A 15,644-nucleotide genomic window follows, 5' to 3' on the forward strand; every position below is an offset into this window, starting at 1 on the left:
CAGGGTTCGGGTGTCACAATTGTTATGCCTGAAAAGCAGTTTGAACCAGTACCACCACTGGTACTTTAATAAGTATGAATGACTTTTCATTAGTTTTCATGTTACTCCAAAGCTACGTACCGCATTAAGCATCGTACAAGCAGTGTCCTCAAAAAACATAAGGACCCATATGTTAAGTACGAGGGTACGACTGAGCACCGTGCCACCTCACTTCTTTTAGAGGTACACTCGATCGACAAAACTCACCGCATCAGTAATCCCAAGCAGTTTCCGGAGCTGTGATATGAAGGTGCCCATGACGACCCTCACGTTGGGCCTCCACGCGGGACTGGCGTCGCGGCAGTCGGCGGCGCCCGGCCCGCCCAGCACCACGCCGCCCCACTTCGGAGACATGAATGCTTGCACGTGAGACTGGACTTTCTGATCTGTTGAGGACATAATTGGAAATGGTAAATTGGTAGGTAAGGTCACTTTTTGGGGTAAAGGCAAATTGGGTGAGGAACGAATGTCTTTTCAGGTTCTGTGATGAAATATTTACAGAACCAGGACTGGGAGACAATATTTATTTAGGACTGTCTTAAAGACTGACTGTCTTATAGACTGTCTGTCATTATTTGAATTCAGCTAAAGTACAGTTTGTTAAAGTTGGCTTGCCATGAAGAAGTATACGAGCTTCTTTTCTTCTATGTACAATAAGACAGTAACATACACATTCTAAGTATATCTTTGTAAAGGAAAACATCTTGAGGAAACCTAGACTATTAAGTCTGAAATCAGCAACTCGCATTGAGCAAGCGTGGTGATTAATGCTCAATCCTTCTCCGTGTGAGAGGAGGCTTGTCTCCAGCATTGAGACGATAAAAAAAGGCTGTAAGAGAGTAAGACAGTAACATGTGACAACTGACCGGCACTATCGTATATGACGAGCGGCGCGGTGTGGCAGGGCACGGCATATAGCGCCAGGTTGACGGTCGCTAGCTCGGACACGTGCGTGGCAGTTCGTTCCTCCAGCTTGGTGAGGAGTAGGTGCAGCCGATCCTGGCGAACGGCGAAGTGGCGGCCCCATTCGCTTGTATCTTTTACCTGGAAATAGTCAGTGCCAGTTATGGTTTGAAATGGGCGAGGCTCTGGCAGCAAACTGGTGGCGGTATAACCACCACACAGTACCAAGTGGGATAATTATGGCCTTATTATTTGTTGGATTATTAGAGATGGAAAATAGCACATCTGAAGTCTAAATAAAATATGACACAATGCGGTAGGTATGGGCAGATCCCCCCTGCTTACGGGAGGCCTTTGTATAGCAGTGAAAGTTTTCAGACTGTGTCGAGAGACAAGGAGATAACATTTTCACAAAACAACTTCCATTATATCTAAGAGAATTGAAAGATATGATACCTGTTTGGCTTGGAAGTCGAAGTCTAGGAGATGCAGCCACTGCGACTTGAGAGTAAAGTTGTGCAGCACGCTCAATTCATCCACAAATGATCCGATGTAATCTGGGATATTAAAAATCGGGTTAAAATTACTGACATCATAGGAATACTAACTATAGCTATCGGCACGAATCTTGAGCTCTGACCTTCACCTGCGCAGAAGTAATTTATTGGGTCCCTTTTGTGGTATGAATTGAGGCGCGGGGGCGGGCTAAAGCGGTGATTGGCCCGCAGTGCATCGAGTCATAGCCGTCACTCGGGATTGGTTCTTTGCTCATAAATCACTTCTGCGCAGATGTAGGTCAGAGCTCAAGATTCGTGCCGATAACTAAACACGGCTCATTATTTATGTAAAGTTTTAAGTATTTATGTGGGCAGGTACTCAGAACATAGATATTTAATTATTACTATTATTGACCAACTAGTGTATATAACCACATTTTTACATGTTCCAAAAATTTCAAGAACCAAAAGAACCTACCTTCCACCGCCTCTCCAGCATCAAGCTCGACCTTCAAGGCATCAGGTCGCGGATGCACCACGGACAGCACAATATGATACCCCCCACCGGGCGGGAACCTCGTCTGACGGGCCACGTCAGCTGTCTCTGACTTAGCACCCTCTAGCACTGAAGTCTGGTAGACTACGCGTTTCAGGGCTTGTACTACGGTTCGGGAGGCTGTAATGGTGAACTTTAGCATAAGTTATCATTTTTTGCTGCTGTTATTTGGTAAGAAGCAGAATGTTGCCAATGTAGTTGCTGAAAAATAGACAGGTTGGTGAAATTGAAAGCCGATCCTAATATAACTAATTGGGAAAAGGCTCAGCAGATGATGATAATTTTTGAAAACATAGATATTCAGTCTACAGCTGCATCTGGTTTTGACAAAAAACATTTAGAACGCAATAAAAACGTCTGGACACATACAATAATATTAATTTGGTGAGAAACGGAGTCATTAAAATCTACCAAATGTTCTAGAACGCAATATGTCAATCAAAAAAGCGCTAGCGGCCTCCAATGTGTTTCGTTGTGCCGTAACATCTGCATATGCGCCACATAGACATAATTATGCAGCGCGGCGTTGCCATTGCGCCATTTATATTTGTGGCAAAGGGATCAAAAAACATAAAAACATTCAGACTAACGTTAATAGAGTTTCCGTTTATTCTCCACGAGACTAAACTTTTTGGAACTGTGCATCTAGTTCTAGTGCGACCTAAGAGAAGCTTTGAATTCGGAGTTTGCAAAGGCCTATATGAAAACAAAAACATATGAATTTGCCTTTTCATGTCAGTTGCAAAAACTTAATACTTTGAAGTTATGAAGACTTCGCAAACTGATTACGACAACTGCTTAAGTAAATGACGTATTTCATCATACCCGTCTTCAGCTATGTACATACCTTTAGCATCTCTAAAGAACATGATCCTCTCTCCAGCGAGCCAGGTGTCCTGGTACAGCGGCTTCCTCTGCACCACATAGAAGCTGTTATGCTGGTCCAGGTCGAAGACTGCTGCCACCTCTTCCACGGCTTCGTGCTCATCAGCCACGGAGTTCAGGGTTGAATGCAGTTGCTGTGATATCACTTGCTTTGATATCTTCAGTTTGATGACATCTGAAGAGAAGAAAGAAGAAAATGTAAGACCATGATTGGTTATTGATTAAGGTAATTTTTTTATGTGTTCTATAGGTTCACCATACCAAAGAGTGATTGTCATGAATTTGGCTTCCTTGAGTAGCCTATATTTTTTCGACGATCAGATATTCAATCAGTCCAAAATACTTTTGGGCAAAGGTTATCTTATTCAACAAATGCACTAGTATAAATATTGACTGATATATGGACAGTATGTTTCTTTGTAAGTGCAAATTCCAAGAACTTCTGAACCAATTTGAAAAATTCTAGATTTAACTATCGGAATGTGCGGAGTAAATTGCAAGGAAAGGGGCGAGGGTGAAAGAACTGACGGAAACTGGTAAAAATATCATCATACTTCTAACCATTTTCTTCACGGTTCTTCAAACCATATAGACAGAATTGTGTTGTTGGGGAGTTCGTTCCACCACTTCTTCTTCCCAGCGTTTTGAAAAGTGCTGATTTTCAGCCTACTTTGAACAAATGATGAGCTTTTTTTATCTTAATTCCCGCAAATCTTACCTGAATCTTTGAACTCGTTCTCAATAAGACCGACGATCTCGGCCGCCGTGGCTTCATCGTTGGCCAACACCGTCAGTTCAGTCGTTATGGAGTGCGAGAGAGTGTCGAAAGAGCTGATCTTGTCATATGGCAGTGATACCCTGGAACGAAAATGGAGTTACATATATTAAGCAGTTTCAGCAGTCTCACCCGCATCCTGGTAGAACCGCTTCTGGAAACCGGGTAAAAAGTAGCCTCTGTCAGGCTCCAAAAGGTTGTGGTTTTGGCGTGAAAATGACAGATTGATATGTACTTTCGCATTAAATACATTTTATTTCAATCGAAGTTAATTCTCAGACAAGATGACGCCACCTTACTCTATCCTTCACACTATCTATTTAGTAAATAAACATAGCTAATTGTATTTGATTGAGTCTTGACATAGGTTTGAAATTGAATCCGTGCTTTCAAGAAAATCACTTAAATCAACCATGTTATCTCTTTTTTTCAGTACTTTTGACAAAGTTTACAGAAAAAAAGCCGTAAAACGAAAGACATCGAAGGTCGATGCCATAAAATAAGTGCATAAAAACTTATCAAAATGTAAATAAATATGTACAAATATTCAATGGTATCGAGAGGTTATCGGGGGTCATAGAGCAATTGGTGCGATAACGTAAGGAATCACTAAGTCGTAAAATTTCGGTTGTATCAATAACTCAGTATCTGTCCTAGGTGAAGCCCTGGCAGGGGCAATTAAATGTCATATTCTGCTAATCTTTTTAATCTGGTCATTAGACTTAGTTTATTAATATAGCCTCAGTTATCTAATTGAGATAACCAAGTTGTAGGAATGTGCATTAATATAGCTTACACGTGGGGCGTTATATGAAGGCGCGATTGAGAAGTCAGCGTATTTATTGGTTTACACGGGATACATTTATGCATCAACCTATTGAACCTTAAGATAAATGTCGTAATAAAATGATCTGAAGTCTATTTATTCTATGAGAGCTTTTATACAAAACAAACAAAGGACTAAACCTAGAAAACCTTTGGTACCTACTGTAGAATCATTGTGATCGCAGAGATCGAGGAAGGAACGCTTTGCGTTTAATATTAAAAGACTTTATAGCATTCCTTCGTCTGTAGTACTACACCTCTTACTGACAAACGTTAACGTCAAATTGATTCCTAGGTAATCCAAATATATACTTGTTATAAGGAGGAATTCCTAAAATATATGAACATCTTGATAGATTATTTCGTTTCTAAATTGTTATTAGTTCGTAGGTATGTTTTGCCTTCACTTTGTTTAATTTACTAAGAGATACTTACACGTTCAGTGGTCAATCGAGTCATAATACCAGCGTTTTCTCAGGTTTTAAGACCCACCTGTAGACTTCCGTGGTCTTCCACCAGAGCGGCAGGCCGATGATGATGAGGACACCCACGAAGGAGGCGCTCGCCCACATCCTGTTCGACTCTGTAAACAAACATCATAATTACTGTCATAGGAGATAAGACTTTGTTTATTTTGCTCTATTTGCTAGCACAGCGTGGGAATAAGTCCACTATCAGACATGTAGAAAATATTATGCACTACGCATGTACCATTTTACTCTTCATTAAATTAGAAAAGCAAAAATATATCATGTCGGATGAAAACTTCTGGCCACAGGACGCGGTGGTCCCTCGCTTTCGCGGGCAAGTCCCATTGGAACGCACAGTGACATAGTGCAATAGTGAAGTGATACTAACATTTAAGTTTATACATATATGCATGTACCTACATATAACAAATTATGTTTATGTATGTTAGTCTTAAAGGTATATGCTATGCATGGCCCAATGTAGCCTGATAATAAAGGTATTTTCATTTGATTTGATAACAAATTTTAATTAATGTTTACAAATTTTAAGACAAATCTTCGAACTGTACCTTTGGAGATGAGGAAGCGTGTTATTTTAAGGGTTCCTAAACATTTGGTAGGCGCTTGCATTGTTGCGATGTGAAGACAATGGCATACGCCTAACAATGACTTATGAAATACAACACGAACGCACATGCCTACTAGGGAACTAGAATATTCCGGCTTTAATCTTTGGCAAATGCTTCGCAAAATACCAAAGAGCCTTTAGGATCTAAGATTGAAGGCACCATTTAGCATGTACACAAAAGGATGTGACCCAGGCTCGGAACCTTCATGTCAATCTGCTTAGCAATTTCACCACGAACCTCTTATTCCTGTCCTTTTCACAATTTCATTTCGGGTCGGCGTTTGTCTTTCGCTTACATTCCTCTCTGTCACTCGTCATACTGACACTCACCCTCTTCTTATTCATCACGACGAACAAATATATAAATTCACATTTTGCTCTATATGTAATTGTGTACATTTGTTTGTTTATTTAATGTTTGAACGTGATGTAAGACGAGATGAGTAAGGTAATATGCAACCAAGAACCATTTAGCATATACAGAACGAAACCTGCTGTGCACAGTTTACCCACATCAGGATATTACCTCCCCACTCAGAGACATTTAATGGTTACTTAAGCCATTCCTTAGTGAAGGATTTGTACGACATTCCGCCACTAAGGAGTGACTTAAGTAATCATTAAATGTCTCTGAGTGGGGAGGTTAGACTTTTTACAAGATCTGTCATCTGATTATCAAACAAATGTGGATCTGGTCATTTTGTCTCCATGGCAAGGATACAGTTCAAAAGATTTTAGATATACAAAGTTAATTGGCACGAATTGTACTTTGGTCTCAAGATCCTAGACACAGACACACGTGTAACAATAAAAATATTCCATAAAATTATTTTAGCGATCTCTTAGTTCAGACTATATTTAGAAATTGATGTTTTACACCTAATAAGACGATAATGTCCGAACAGCCTTGGTAAGTAGCTAGGTCTTTAGTCTCGCTTGTCACAGGGGTATGAAAAATGGCAGTATTTTTCTTCAAGCCTTGTGGTTACCTACTACCGGAGAATAGCTTGCTAACTAGTTCTCATGATTTAGAATAATATTTTAAATTTCTTATTACTTCAAGCGATGGATATGCAAGCGAGTTAGTTATTAAAAAATACCTAATTTATTGGTTACCTGATTTTGGTGATGATTATATGACTAATATCAAGTGAAATAGTCGTCAAACGCGAGCCTGTATACATATAATTTAAAAAATAAATGTTTTAGGAAGTTGTTAGATTTCTCAAATTATCTGTGGCAAGGAAAACATGTGTTTTCTCTAAAGAAAGAATTTGTTCCATTTAGATAGGCTATAGAACTATCCAGTAGCAGAGAGTAATCTTGAACTCTCCTATGACAGCTATATTTCATCATCAAGGTGAAACGCACTCACAATAAAAATCAAAATACTACGACGCAAATAGTGACGCGTGCGCATCTATTAAAAGTTGGTGTTAAATTGCCCTCAATTAGCACTCATTCTCCTGTTTAACACCTGACCTCGGTTATTGATACCGTCACCATTGTTCTGACGTCAAAGACCAGGGGAACTGACCCTGGAATGATGTACAGCATACGGGATGATAGACCAGGTTATATTGGACCTATTGATGTGCCACGCCCACAAATTGAAATGAAATAAAATATCTTTGAGCGCTGAATTTAGATGTTTGTAAAAACTTTTGCTACATGGGTTGCTTTCTTGCTTTAGTTAAGAGTTACTATTGATATTCCGAGATAAATTACATCATCATCACGCTGCGATTTTTTTTTGCAAATTGTGCGATATTCACTGATAGAATAAGCAATACATATTGTAGATCTCTCTAAATCTTAATGTCACGATATGGCGATATTGATTTTTGGAACGAAACACACGTTTGATGTACAAGAAAAAAAATGAGTTCCTATGCATGCTCATAAATATTAGAATTTTATAAGAGAGGTACACTACACTTAGTACATTTAACAAAAGAGATGATGTAATTTGCTGGAAATCCAACATTTCAGGACACGCAAAAAGACTACGTGCAATTATACACGAGAACCAGAGTTTGACTCAAAATTCCACGACAATTAGATCATTAATTAATATAAACATTTAATTGCATTTACAGGAATAACACAAGTCAACTGACATTGCTCATTTTGAGTTAGGTACCTATATAAAAGTAGTACTTTTCCTAAGTTTTTAACAAGTACATATTTATTCTAGCGGTAGCAAGTCGTTTATTATTGCATAAACGACTTCTGACTAAAAAGTGAAAAATTCACGACACACGAATTCCTGAGCTATTACATTTTTTTTGCTCTTAAGATAAAAGTAAATAGATAGTAAATGTCTAAAATGATATAAGTAAGCAACAATTCATTACAACGAGTCGTCAATCGCCAAGACAGATAAGTTGCACTAAAATTGCATAATAAATCGAAACAATGCAACATACGACATTAATGCTACATAAATAAAACAGCACAAGTAGACACGCTACAAACAGGTCATTGCGATCTAGTATTCTAGATCACTAGTGTGACCTAAATATAAGTAGGGTTAGCTCTATCTATTACATAGCAATACTAATTAGCATTAAGACATATGGCAACACATAAGGACAATATTATACGAAATCTACTAATATATAAAGAGGAAATTTTTGTTTGTACCCTAAAAGTTCCGACACTACAGACCGGTAAAAAAAAATATTTCACTGTTAGAAAACTACACTCTTCCTCCCTCAGTAACATAGGCTATATTTTATTCAGATACAGGCAGAAGTCCCGATGGGACGCGGGTGAAACCGCAGGAAAACGGCTAGTGTTGTGTATGATTTGTCATCCGCTATATCAGTGACTTGGGTAATTTTAGGATGCAAGGTCATAATAAGCATTGAAAGGAAGTCTACGTGTCTGGTAGCACGACATTAATATGAATCTTTTACCTGAAACGGGTAAATGCACAACATCCTAAATACACATTGTGTGTGATCAATCAAGTTTTATGTTTTGGTAGTTGACGCATTATTTTAGTCACGTACAAGACAATATCCCAAATTATTTATGTTGAAAAAAGGTCTGTCATTGGTAACGGCCCTTACCTGTCAAAAAAGTTTGCACGAAATGAGATCTCTATAAAAGTATGTAAAGTATTTTGCAAAATGATTTAGGTACTGTTTTTGCTAATGGTTTTGTCATAACGGCTAAGCCATTGTAAAATATTTGCTAACATCGATAAGGAAAAAAGAATTAAGTGTTTATGACGCCTCTGTGTTTTTAAATCCCGACCCAGACGCAAGATTAGCTGAACGTGAAAAGTTCACACATGAAAATCACGTGGTTGCTAAAAGTACGATGACCTCTGAATTTTACGCAATATTTGGCTCTTAATTAAGATTGTTAATTTACACCTGTCTATTCCATAGATATTATGTCATGTATGTTTTGGGATACATTAAATAAGAACTTAAGCAATAGTAACCGAACCGCACTAATCAAGTTAGGACAAAGGGGAAGATTTTCATGAGGATCTGCGAATATATTTTACAAGAGCTAATTTCATGACCAAATATCCGTCAGATACTTATTAACATGACCATATCTAATATATTTCCTTATTATTGTTCTCATGAGAGTTCAGCGCAAAAATAAAATAATTTAGCATTCAAATGCTAACTTATTCGTCTGATTTGAACCAGAAAAAGTTGGTATTAAGGATATCCAAAATCACAGAATACCTGAAGCCATTTCATGTGAAACTAAGAAACTATAATCCAATTTATACTTACAAATGCAAATAACAAAATATTTAATGAAGCATTAAGACTATCAAGACATTCAGTTTACCTACATGTCATTGTGTTTACCGAGCTAAACCAACACGTTTTCGGATAGATATACGAAATAATGAGAAAACAAATAAACAAGAATTGGGCCATCACTCTTGGTCCGTGGATGGCATATAATATTTTATTATATAGTTTTATCTGATAACAGTGCAGTGTCATCCACATACACGGTTGTAGGTAATTTTAATCATATCACATGTCAAACTGTCTTAAATTGTAATGCAGAGAAAACATTTGTTTAGGCTTTGTCACCGCGTGTATTGGGAGAGCCCAAATTATTTTAGTAATTTATGTTTCATGTAGCTTTGTTGACTTGGCTGTTTCATTGTGTTTAAATGAAAGTAAACACCACTTCCTCTGCATGACAAAAGATGCAGTTTTTTGGTCAGTTATTGACCAATCAGTCTAAATTATGTAAGTATGATAAGTTGTTTTACTATGATCTATAATAGATATAACATTGAACCAAGTAATCTAATTGTTAAACGTATCCTCAGAAGATAATAAGAAAATGAGGATATTTCATACCAATATTCTACATATATTGTCTATCTGTATTTCTGCTCATAATAATGTACCTCTAATGTACGCAATGTAATGGACGCAATGTTTGTTTAGTTCCAAAACGTAAAGTGATTCCACATTACATGGTTTCATTAGGTTTTTCGTAGTAACAAAATCCTGAACTATTTTCGCAGACTGGGGTGATGTCAGATGTTGACACTACTTTTTAGTGCTATGTAACAAGCAATGCATGGCTGGTTAGTATGAAAAAAGTTAAAGTAAACTAGTTATATCTGGTTATGGATACAGCCAGATACTGGCACTGCGGTATACGTTTTGTAAAAAAATCTATTCCTTATTCTATGAATGGCAATCAGCGGAGTGTCTTTAATGGTAGGTAGTAGGTATAAAACAATATACTTAAAGTGGCTGATACAAATCAAGCACAATATATTTTATTGCAGCTGAAACTGCACGGCAATATCGTAAAACCACTGCACCATAACTGTTTAGAAACGAGACAGACATCTTTATTGTAGATGAGATTCGTACTGAATCCCATATAGCAATTGAAGAGCCGAGTGGAATGCCCTTGAGCCGAGGTTTCGTGGAGCCTGGATGCGTCATAATAGTCTTGACTGGAGATACTTAAACAGAACAAGACGTGCGTGTAATTCAGCTTTTACTATCATGATTAAGAGACAATATGACTGAGATTATGGGACTTAAAATGAACCAAATGTTCAACCAAAATCGTTGCAGAAATTTAGGCATGTAGACCAACAGATGTCAGTCAGATTAGAAACTATTTAGTAATCTGTGGTCAGATGACTAAACCTAAATAGTGATAGGTAATGGAAACCACAAGGAACGCAACAGCCACTGACGCAAACAACACTTTTCACCTTCATAAAAATATTTGAAGATATATTCTAAGCATGGAACTCGTCAGCTTTATTTCTGCCTGCGATGCACATAAAGCATTTTGCTGACGTCATTACGATAAACTTTATTGGACTGACTATTTCGTTTTAAGCTTTGTCTGTCTGTGTTGGTTTTATTGCTTTTAACTCTAAGAAGAAAAGAGGTTTTTCCATAGCTTTGTCTCTAGCTTTTTTTGATGGGAAATCATCAAATGTCCCCTCCCACTATGGGTAAGCAGCGTGAGGCAGTGTCAGACTCTTACTGACTAAAACCCATCATGTGCCTTCTTAAGCCCTTGATGTACCTACCAGGGCCGCGGTAACTCTTTCGCCCTCTCCTTGGCCCTGGTGGGTCCCTCTGGGGGATTGTCCTCTAGCTTAAGTTTACTTTACGCAAGTTTGTAAATATTGGGAGCGAATATTTTCACCTTTGTGAGTCTTGTTTATATGGTCAGGATGACTTTGCGACAAAGGCATGACAATATGACTCAAGCCCATCAATCTTATGTTACAGACTAAAGTTAAACATGTGTATCACTGTTTGTGCTATAATAACAGTTTCTATAAACATATCCTCGGATTTCATTCTTGTGTTTCAAGAATGAAAAATTTCAGGAATATCAGGCCTTTCATTACACTTACGTGTCATAACCAAGGATAATTTGGTATACTGCAGTTATTGTCAGGACCACTAATGTAGCTTCTGCTATCGACAAGAAACATCCTAATGATAAACTCTTGCAAGAAAATTATAATCATTCATTACGCACCTGATGTGTAGGTTTTAACTAACCGTTCTTTGTTCAGATACTAGATCCTGACAAACGAGGTCTTGCGGTTAGAACCTATGCGTCAATTATCTCTAAACTTGTCACAAGAACACTATGAATGATTGCTATGTCTCCGACCTAGCGTAATAGCCTAGAATTATTGGCAAGCTTGACCTACTGCACGAAGGAAATTACTGGCTTTATGTGCATATGTATTTTAATGATATTACTTCAAATTGCATCGTTGATTGTAGGTTTGAACGTTTAATGGGATCAGAAGATAATTTGATAGAAGCTCCTCTCATTAGGACGAAGATCCAAGGCCTTATAGAGCACAATGCAACGCCTAATACAGAAATAATGACTAATAATAATAACAATGGTCCTGTACCATAATGTCCGGACGTAGTTTGCAATAAGATATAAATTTATGAAAGGTGTTTAGTTCATTGAACCATGTTATGACGGGTCCTGCAAAGTCAAATCACTCATATTCAATTGCACTAGATACATGGAGTTGCAATTAAGATATAAATCTACAGACACCTTTTGACGAGGTTTTATAAGACTTCCGCCCGGGTCTGGAGGAAACTACTTCCAGCCCATGGCCAGCCCATAAATGCATGCGTTAAAGCGTAACAAACACGCATCCATATAAACATTTGCGTAGTTAGGAGTTGAAAGTAGGACTCTTTTCAATGATTCCGAAAATAAAACCAATTTGTGACTGCCTTTCCAACTAAAAATACTATGGCAAAAGTTAGCCTAACCTTGTGCGTCCTTACAATGTTGATGTTCAAAGTCCGAGAGATCTCGTGCCTATTGCATAAGCAGCTCAGGAAAATACTTGCGTCAATGGCGTCTTGATTTTCTTCCATCGTCATATTTTTTTTTCTTCTACAAATAAAAGCTGCCACACTATTTGCAAACATAAATCAAATGTGCATATAAATTTTGGCTATAATAAACATTTAATATTTGTATGCAGATCATAGAAATATTTTGTTTTATGAATTAGCCTGTGAAGTCAGAATTCACAGCCCGATATTTGCTGTATGAATTTACGAAATCCTAGCCTTTTACCAAATAAGTAGGGATTAGCTTCCAGCCAGAGTAACTGGATGCAGCTGAGTACCAGTGTTACACATAAATTGCTCAGGGTATCCGATACTCTTTGGTTTAATTTATTGCCTGCCAGACGTTTTGGCTTCTGACCATCAGGAGCCACACGGACAAACTCATCACGATCTACCATCCAGGGACCGATCACGATAATATGTAGGTACTCGTGCAACTGTTACTCAGCCACGAGTTATGAAATGTTTGACAAAACATACTAAGAATATTATGCTCTTCGTTTCCTCGCTTTTAAAACTATACAAAATATGCTGATTTAATATCTTAAGATCATGAATCAGCCATCATGTTCCGTCATGTTCGTGAAGAAAGATGAAGATCACTCGACCACAACTCGACACTCAGCATGAGAAAAGGATTAAATAACGTTATGTATGCAGACTGTGCATATCATGTGCATGTGTGATCTAAGTAAATAAATGCTTGCTAAGCCATAAAGATACGAGTAATGATGTGGGAACATAAAGAATACTATTAACTAATGCATAAACTCACCTGCCTTCAACATAGTTGTTGACAGTGATTTCGCAAATAGTAGACGAGGTATCCTATGTTACACTTGAGAGTGGACTATCCTTAATGGATCTGACTGTATTGTAACTAATTTTACTTGTAAAATGTAAAAACTGGAGGTTAATGTTCCTAAGTATGTATGCTAAAAGGAAAATGCTGTCGCTGGATAAACATTTTCAGATCATTGATCGAAGTAATCAATGCAAGTTTTACCATTTGAGGTAAGCAGGATTACTAGTAGGTAAACTGTACTATATATTGTCATGTTCACCTCTAAACAGGGGTGTATCTTAAGAGCTGTTGATTGAATAGGAAGCTTAATTAAACACATGTTTATCTCACAACCACATCAAACGAGCAAATTGATACACTTGTTTGAAATTAATTCCCATCGCAGATAACATCATTACGACATATGACATAAGTGACCATGATCTCCAAAATGAAGCTTCGATAAAAAATATCTGCACGTTAAAGTGCGCATGCGACGATCGCAGTTTTATTAGCACCGGTCAAGGTTGAATCGTTGATATATTGATATGAGACCATACGAATTAAAATTCAGGAAGTCTCTGAGACTATTCTATTGAGTATTCCGCGAGAGGGCGCGCGTTTCAATGTCAAATGACTCGGTGAACGTTCCCAATTGACATTATTAAGATTTTATAAGTCTACACTTTTACTGGTCAATTTATTGCAGTTTGTACTAACGAAGTATCATTGTTATATTAATATGTCTGACATGTTTTATTGGACAGTTTAAAAATAGTTGAAGTAGGTACATGACGATTGGTGTAAATGCTTCATCTCTAACCTGAAGCCTTGTTAGGGGAGAATAGTTCAAATATATTGTAAGTTAAAGCTCGCTTAAGAGCTTTGCATTTCTGCATTCATTTGCTGATTAAGATTTTATTTTCCTTAATGAAAACTCTCGTGGGAATTTCCAGAATTCCTACTTCGCTTACGTGCCATATCAGGTCTTTAGGTCAACATTTTATTTCTTTGTCTTCAAGTCAGTCATTCAGTTACTCTTCTAAGACTCCAGTTCCTATATTGAGTTGGTATTTTGAATGAAATATGTCCAGTCTTAATCTTTCTATTTTCTCTTAATTTCCTCCTGTTTTGTAACTAATATTTCTATTACTTAATCTGTTATGACAATCATGTTTACTTTGTTTCTATCTATTGACTAAGTCTTAGTTGATGTTTATTCTGTTCCTAACTATGTATTTACTAAGCCACTTAGTAGTTGTTTTTGAAAAACTTATTTTCCTTGATATGCGTATTGAGATGACGTCAAATAACGAATATAATATGTATATAGTTGCCTTCAAGTATATAAGCCGTTTGGTGTTAATTGCATAATTAATAAACATTGCTACGAAATTAATGCCATGTATTATATAGGACGAACTTTAATTTGGACGGTTTATTTGTATATGAAGTAAGTAATATTATCTATTCAGCTTACTATTTATTGACATACTATTCTTTGTATTGCACTATAACAGTTTGATTTAATGTTTGATTGATGTAATGTTTTATGCCTGTCTGCACCACAAATTGCACTTCAAGAGCATCATATACGACGTTGCTTATTCGTAAGGCTAGTTGTCCCACAGAGAACCCAGAGTAAGACGAGATTGAAACATGAACATTTCCAAATGCAAAGAAAAAAACGGGCCAGTATGATAATCCTGAATAGTTGGAAGTGTATTCGACCTACACCCCATACAAGATAGAAACTGAAGAACATAAGTAATAAATAACTGTAAAAGCTGATAGATTGGACCAACAACCCTGAAACCGAAAAACAATTCCTAATTTGAATTTCAAATTCCGAAACACGAGCTGTAAAACGTGACGTAATATCTACATACGCACACACACGCAATATTCTTTTCAGTTCTAGAATTTTTACTACTAGCCACACAATGTGTATGTGCATGCCTACGACGGAACAAGACGGTTTTTAGTCAGTAAGAGTCTGACACTCCCTCACCGCTGCTAACCCACAGCAAGAGGGGTCATTTGATGATTTTTAAATATAATAATAATTTAAAAAAAAAATGCGTTGCTGGACAAAATATGTATTTTGTAATCGACGTTATATCTATGACCGTAAGACCATTAAGTAATCTGTAGTAAGACCCATATCTCTAGACTTGAACGATCTCTCGTCTGAATCTTGTGCAAGACGAATCTATCTGACAAAAGTGAAGACGAAAAGTAGGTATTATAGCTTTGGTTTGGATTATATAGGCAACATACGAAGCTAGCCTGTGTATTGAGACCTTTTAAAAAACAGATTCTTTGAAACAATTAATCCAATGCGTCACTAAACTACCAGCAAACGGCGAACTCAAAAACCACGTTCACTCGCCCCCACCGTCAC

At 37.3% G+C, this 15,644-nt stretch overlaps 1 protein-coding gene across 2 annotated transcripts in view; it reads right to left on the bottom strand.

The window, feature by feature from the left end:
* Positions 1 to 15,644, bottom strand: part of Pig-s (Phosphatidylinositol glycan anchor biosynthesis class S) — a 39,522-nt gene that overhangs the window by 1,778 nt on the left and 22,100 nt on the right. For both annotated transcript variants that reach the window (XM_064040453.1, XM_064040454.1), the window contains exons 2-8: positions 4,973 to 5,063; positions 3,599 to 3,738; positions 2,843 to 3,055; positions 1,918 to 2,115; positions 1,399 to 1,499; positions 906 to 1,083; positions 247 to 425 (exon numbers count right to left, since the gene is read on the bottom strand). In XM_064040453.1, the coding sequence (XP_063896523.1) occupies positions 247 to 425; positions 906 to 1,083; positions 1,399 to 1,499; positions 1,918 to 2,115; positions 2,843 to 3,055; positions 3,599 to 3,738; positions 4,973 to 5,063 (1,100 nt within the window). The remainder of the gene's footprint in view (positions 1 to 246; positions 426 to 905; positions 1,084 to 1,398; positions 1,500 to 1,917; positions 2,116 to 2,842; positions 3,056 to 3,598; positions 3,739 to 4,972; positions 5,064 to 15,644) is intronic.

This window comes from Helicoverpa armigera, chromosome 22, assembly GCF_030705265.1.
Source record: "Helicoverpa armigera isolate CAAS_96S chromosome 22, ASM3070526v1, whole genome shotgun sequence".
Taxonomy (NCBI): domain Eukaryota; kingdom Metazoa; phylum Arthropoda; class Insecta; order Lepidoptera; family Noctuidae; genus Helicoverpa; species Helicoverpa armigera.